The following is a 6,627-nucleotide window of genomic DNA, read 5'->3' as shown; positions in this document are numbered from 1 at the left end:
AGACCCCAACGAACCAAGGAAGTACCTTCCCTTTATTATTTTTGCATACGCATCCTCCAGAGCTGCAAGGCCAGGGAGCTGTGAAGCCTGGTTCTCAGGTTCGCAGTGCTCCCACTCGTCCCGTGCCCACAGCTCTGCCTGCTCAGCCCCTCTTCACATTGAAGGGTGAGGAGGAACTCGGTGCCCCATCCCAAACTGCAGCACATGTGCAGCCTTCAGCCTCCCTGCTATAGGGGGGCTGCAGGAGCAGCATTCCTGTATGTGGCTTCAGGGCCCCAGGCCCCCCGCTCCACCCCGCGGCAGTGTTGCAGGGTGCTCCTGCTGCCCGCTGAGTGACACAGGCACAGATTCAGCACCACAGAGAACACGCTCTCTATTCACAAGCAAGCCCCAGCTCTGTCCTGCATCCAGGCTTGCACAGAATGGGTGAGACACCAGAGTCTGGACGGCATCAAGGCAAGGAGATGGGAATGCGATGGAGCCAGCGGGGAGAAATAGTCCTGGTCCCCGTGCTGCTCCTCTTCAGTTCCGCTTTGTGTCTTTGCTCTGGTTCTGAAACTTCTGGTGCACAACACGAAGGGTGGTGAAGAAGTTCCCCAGGAAGAGGACGAAGAAGGGGAGGCCGCACATGAGAACCTGTGGGAGCCGCGGAGCTGTGAGGCAGCAGGGATGGACACCCCTCCCCACACAGCCGCCCATGAGCCACCCCTACCTGCCACTCCTTGCACTCTGGGTGCTGCAGCATCCGGAAAAGGGTGACAGCGTTGTAGAGCTGCCAGAACTGCAGGAGAAAGGAGACTTGGGGATTGTCAAAGGCTCACCCTTACGCTGATGCTCAGCTGGCTGCTCCCTCGCATGAGGCCAGCCTGCCTCTGCCAGCCATGAAACCCCACACGGGCTTGGAGTTAGCATCAGCTTAAATGGTGGAATTGGACCTTCTGTAGCAGCTCAAGAGCTGAAGTTCAGAAGGGTTTGAGAAGGGCTGTCAGAGCCCCTCTGCTGTATTTACACAGCGCTCAAGCATTTAGCAGCACTACCAGCTCCACATCTCACTAGCCAAGTCACAGAGGTGGGTGCTCTGGGAGAAGAAGACGAGGCTCAGCCTCTGGCACCTGTACCCTGTGCCTGCAGCAGCCCAGGCTGCAGGGCACAGTGAGGAATGGTGTGGCTCAGTCCCTCCCCAGGCCTCCCATGTGTCCCCAGGAGGGTTGGTGCACTCACCTGTCCAAAGAAGAGAAAGGGAAGCAGGAAGGTGAGGCCTCTCCACATCCAGGACTGGAAGCCCTCTGCAAAGGATGAAGGTTTGCTGAGAACGTGCTCACAGGGGGCCAGGACAGTGCAGAGCTCCGAAGGCCAGGGCAGGGAGGTTCAGTGGCCATCCCACGCCTGGCTGAGGCCCTGCAGGGCACTACAAGTGCAGGGAGTGTGGGAGGACTGCGGCAGGTTTCCTATCCCTGGGGTCTAGAGTGGGTATCCTTGGAGGAAGCTGCTCCCGTGGGGCTGCCCTCAGCCAGAACTGCGCTGCAGAGGCTGCACTGAGGGGATGCTGGCTATGTTTGTGGCATCTTTTCTAATGCCACCAGCCATAAACCACAGTCAGACCAATCTTGGAACAAAAATAACTATCACCACTGCTTCTAACAGGAACACAGCACCCACTTAGCCAGCACCGGCCTCGCCCTGGGAGGGGGGTTGCTGTCAGGAGCAGAGGTGACAGCATGTCCAGGTGGACCAGGACGACCTCAGGGAAGATCCTGGCTTACCCACAGTGAGGTCCATGTTGTGCCTCTCGCCCAGTGCTCGGAGCCGGTACAAGCACCCGCTCTGGTAGTAGTATTGGAGGAACTGCACGAAGCCTGCAAAGAAAGTGGATGAGGGCAGGAGGCACCAGCCTGTGGGCTCAGCACCGGCTCAGCTTCGAGTTGCCTGTGCACAGAGCTCTTCCTGGCCCCTGGGAGGCAGAAGGCAGGAGAAGAGCTAAGGGAAAACCCCAGTGGGCTGTGAGTATCCAGTCAGTCCTCTGCTGCAGAGCTGGGCAGCACAGCACGCCTGGCCACTGCAGGCAGGTCCTGGCCCAGCAGGCATGGCAGCACTTACTTTGGTACATGGAGAAGGAGAGGAACTGGTTCCTGAACATCTGGTACATGAGCCCATCTGGCCTGCGGAGAGAGGACACTGATAAGGGTGTGTGGGAGTGAGGAGATGCTGCCAACCCTGCCTGCCCTACAGCACTGCTGCCGCTCCCAGCAGAACAGGGGGGCCACAGCACAGACCCTCGGTGTCAGCGTCTCACAGAATACTATCTGCCCAGCTTGGGAAGCCAGGAAGTAGGAGGCTGGCAGGACAGGGGTCAAGAAAACACTGCACAGCCCCTGGACAAGAATTGCAACACTGGGAACAGTGTTTCCCAACAGAGACCCAGGCTGTGCTGCCTGCCTCGCTGAGGTGCTGATGGCTGCTTTGGTTTAGGGTGCTTGGGTCTGCTGAGGAATGCATGGAGCTGATCATTATACCATAATGCTCGTGGGGAGGAATACAGCTGTGGGTTAGGGCACGGAGAGCAAAGGCCCTGTCAGCCAGGCTGGCATGGCACAGGCAGGCCAGGTCCCTACACACAGGAGCTGAGGATGCAAACTTACCAAGTCAGCATGACGCCTGAGAGGAACGTGGAGATGTAGTGATGGAAAACCCACCAGCCCTTGATTCTGGAAGACAGACACAGGCAAGTGGTCATGAATTGGGATCCAAATGCACCCCAGGAAAACAGAGCCAGCCAAGTGCCAGCCACCTAGCAGCTCCCAGGGCAAGGCAAGGAGCAGAGATGGTTACGAAAGGGACATGAATGGAGCAGGACCCAGCGCCTCCGGCCCAGGTGGTACCCAGGGCATTGCACCTTCCACACCACCTCCACACAGTGAGTTCATCCAGCCCTCAAAACCACAGCTAATTACTGTATGGGGGCTAATTACCAAGGTACGTTACACACCCTGAGTAGGAGGTGTCAGCTGCATCCCTGGGAAGCACAGAGCTGTGTGATGGGTGCACAATCTCTCTCAGCCCACAGAGAAGAACTAACTGCCCACACTGAAACAAAAGAGACTCACTTGGATCCGTTGTTGATCAGGATGCTCTCCCGGATGGTCAGCGTGCAGTAGTACCACACCAGGAGGAAGTTAAAGGCAGAATCTGTCACCCTGGCAAACAAAGCAGGGTGAAAAGACAGCAAGGAGACCACATCCCTGCAGGATGCTCATCCCTGGGAGGCTACTGTGTCCCCAGGGCAGGGGCAGAGCTACAAGGTTGGGGCAGTCAGTCCCTTCGTTGAGACCTCCTGTTCAGCTCCATTTTTTGAGCTTTAGTGTTGCTCTGGGCTCTTCAGGACCAGAGATGAATACAGAGGCTCTGGGAGGACATCTCTGCCCAGCACCCCAGGCAGACTCACCTGGAGTTTAGAAGGAACCGACAGGAGAAGGACACAATGAGTAAGATGATGGTGAGGTAGAGCTTGAACTTCTCATATTCGTCTTTATAAGCAAACCTGCAGGGGTGTACAAGAACTGGCTTGGAGCAAGGTGGCTGCTGGCAGGCTGCATCCTCCCCTCCCACCTGGTTGGGATGCCCTTTTGGGAACCTCTTGCAAGAGTTAAGGAAATCCTTGTCCCCCAAACACTTCTGAGAGGAGAGCAAACCACAGGGCAGCATTGCATCATTCCACAGCTACGCCAGCTGGGGAGGTGGCCCAGGGGACTCCAGGAAGCTGAGCAGATCAGCATTGATGCATTTCATGGAGAGCTCACGGAACAAGACAGCAGGGTCTGGGGTTCACTGCTCAGCACTTCTCGCTTTGAGTGTCTCACCATGGGGGCTGTCAGCACTGGCTGTCATAGCCAGGGCTTCCCCATAGCTGGGTCCCTCTTGAAGTGCCTAACACAGGGGAAACTCAGGCACAGCTTTGGTGGTGGGTCCCATTTAAATCATTACAGCCAGCGGTTCTTCCCAGCCTGGACACAGGAGCTAAGCAGGGACTGAGGGCTGCTTCCAGGAAGGGAGAAATGGCCAGACCTGGCAAGGAATCTGCACCAGGTGGGTCGAGCCAGCCACATGCCTGCATGTACTGCACTCACAGGCTGCAGCTCAGCCTGGGCAGATCTGTAACTCCCCGGTGACAAGGGGACCCCAAGCCTCCCCACGCACACGACGTGAGACCGTACTTAGCCTGCTTGCTGAGCAGTGTGACGTTCACATTCCCAAGCACCAGACTCAGGTACAACCTGGAGAGAGAGCAGAGATGTTCAGGTGGGAGCCTGCACAAAGCTGCCTGTGTTACGGGCCAGGCACAGCTATCACCTTTCCCACCACATCCCATGCTGCTGACAGGCACCACATCTCCTGCCCAGCCATTTTCCACTCAGAGCTGCTCAAGGGCAGCAGGAGGACACCACGCAGAGAGTTGGGCTGGCTGCTGCCCAGGCACCTGCAGGTGACCATGGGGCTGTGCCTAGTGGCGTTGCAGCTGCTGGGACCCGGTACTGCATGTCATAGGATTTCACCCAGGAGGACTCTGGTGCCTACAAACCCCAGCTGTGCTGCCTGCCCCTGGCAAAGAGATCATCCTCATGCAAACATAGAGCACCTCTCACCCATTCTTCTTTGGCAGGTAGGCCTCCATTTCGAAGAAAACGTTCTGTCTCTCTTTGATCAGGCTCTGGATCTCCTGGATGGACTCTCGCTGTTCGGGACTCACGTGAGTCTTGCATCTGGGGAGGAAGCACAGGCACTGGCATCAGGATCGGCTCTGTCACAGCACGAGCACGTGCTGGCACTTGATACAGTGCTGTGCCTGGGACAAGGGCACCCCAAGGACAACAACAGCAAACTGGAAGTGAGTTCCATCTGCGGGGCAGGCTGAGGAGCTGCCAGAGGGAAGGGAGTGGGAGGGAAAGCACAGGGAGGACGGGCAGCTCGTCCCATCACCAGGAAAGACATTGAAAGCACAATTTGGGAAGCAAAGCTGAGGAAGTTGTTCCAGGGTACACAAAGATCTCAGCAGCCTTTTGCTAACATCTGTGCTGCTCTGAGCCGGGTCCGAAAGCCCTGCCTGGCAGCTCTTCCCTCCCAGCACCCCAACTTACTTCTTGAGGGACACGGACAGTTCCTTCAGCCGCTTCTTCTGCCGTGTGATGCAGCTGGAGATCCCATCCTGCAGCTTGGTCAGCTCCTCCAGCTTCTGCTTGTACAGCCTGTGGTTATCCTGCAAATGAGAGCAGTGTGTGCTGCAGGTACACACTCCAGCAATGCGCAGAGCACTCAGTGCACGCCTGTGCCACAAGAACACCCCCAGAACCACAGTGCTCTGAGCCCAATGAGGAACTGCAGCAAAACAGAACAGCAACAGCCTCTGTGCTGCTGCTTAGAAATATCTTTAAGTAGAAAACCAGGAGTGCAATGTATGGAAACGATGCAGCTGCATCTGTAACTTCAATGCACATCAGGGTGGGGAACACAGCAGCGGTCCGACAAGGCAGTGGGCAGTCAGGTGTGTTTGGGGAGCCATCCCCAGCTCTGAGTGCATTACCCGTTGTAAAGGATGCGTTCTGCATGGCACGTCCAGCAGCAGGCTGGGTGCTCAGCTGCCTCGTGCTCAGGGCTGTGGAATCCACAGCTTTGCTCTCCAGTTGAGACACCATGAAAGACCCACGCAGTGCTGGACTGGGGTACAGTTGGGGGCTGAACCCAGAGGTGGTTTTGAAGCTGGCCCCACATGGGGCCAGAGAGCAGGGCTCTGTGCCTGCTGCCCACAGCTCACCCTGGGGGATGCCGGTGGCCCCCTGTGCCACCGTAACCCAACCGCACCTGGGTGACACTAGATGCCATTCTTCTGCTATATTTAGAAGGGAAAGGAGAGACCGTGCTATGTCAATGCTCCTTCTGGTCCTGTCAGCTGAAAAACAACCTCACCTCGACCACAGGCAGCCCCAGAGCCACCAAGGAACGAAGCGCTGCTTGCAACAACCCTTGGACTAGACCTTGGTGTGCGCTCCTTCCAGCCTCCGCAGTTCTTATCGGGGACTTTATCAGCAGGTGTCAAAGCCTTTCCCAAAGGAGAAAGGTGAAACCGAGACACAGAGGAGGGAAGAAACACGGCCTCCCTCACGGTGTCCAGCAGTGAGGTGGGGATGAACCCAGGTCACCCCGCAGTGACTAACACCCCGACCTCGGGAGGGACGTCCCCACTCAGCAAACCCTTCCCTGCTCCCAGAGGAGCTCCTGTCGCTCAGGGGTCGGCCACGAGCAAGCCGGGTTTGGGCCAAGCGCTCCGTGAGAGCTCCTTGCGTCCCAGCCCGGGGATTTCGGGATGCACAGACCGGCCCCTATGGAGCAAGAGCGCGTTTCTCAGAGCCGCCCTTGCCCCAGATCTGGGCACAGCTGTGTTGAGTCCGCAACAGCATCCGCTTCGCCCCATCCCGCGGGGGTGGAGAGGCAGAGGGAAGAGCTGTGAGCGGAGCCGGTCAGCCGAGCTTTCCCTCGGGTGACCCCCGGGCCGCGCTGATGCCTGCCCACTCACTCGCGGGGATTACACGGCGCACCCCGGCCCGTTCCTGCGGGGACGGACGGACGGACGGACGG

General features: G+C 57.8%; 1 protein-coding gene across 1 annotated transcript; it reads right to left on the bottom strand.

Moving 5' to 3' along the window:
* Positions 1-18: 18 nt before the first annotated feature.
* Positions 19-5,600, bottom strand: TMEM120A (transmembrane protein 120A). The gene is made up of 12 exons (XM_019621831.2): positions 5,576-5,600; positions 5,133-5,406; positions 4,641-4,757; positions 4,212-4,271; positions 3,443-3,538; positions 3,105-3,194; positions 2,640-2,705; positions 2,098-2,159; positions 1,764-1,856; positions 1,222-1,286; positions 713-781; positions 19-636 (listed from the first exon to the last, which is right to left on the bottom strand). Exons 1-12 carry the CDS (start codon positions 5,598-5,600, stop codon positions 523-525), a joined length of 1,131 nt encoding a protein of 376 aa, XP_019477376.1. The 3' UTR covers positions 19-522.
* Positions 5,601-6,627: the final 1,027 nt, after the last annotated feature.

The sequence above is a fragment of the Meleagris gallopavo genome, chromosome 21 (assembly GCF_000146605.3).
Source record: "Meleagris gallopavo isolate NT-WF06-2002-E0010 breed Aviagen turkey brand Nicholas breeding stock chromosome 21, Turkey_5.1, whole genome shotgun sequence".
Taxonomy (NCBI): Eukaryota; Metazoa; Chordata; class Aves; order Galliformes; family Phasianidae; genus Meleagris; species Meleagris gallopavo.
Note: the sequence above shows the minus strand (reverse complement) of the source record. Positions and strands in the feature narration are given on the sequence as shown.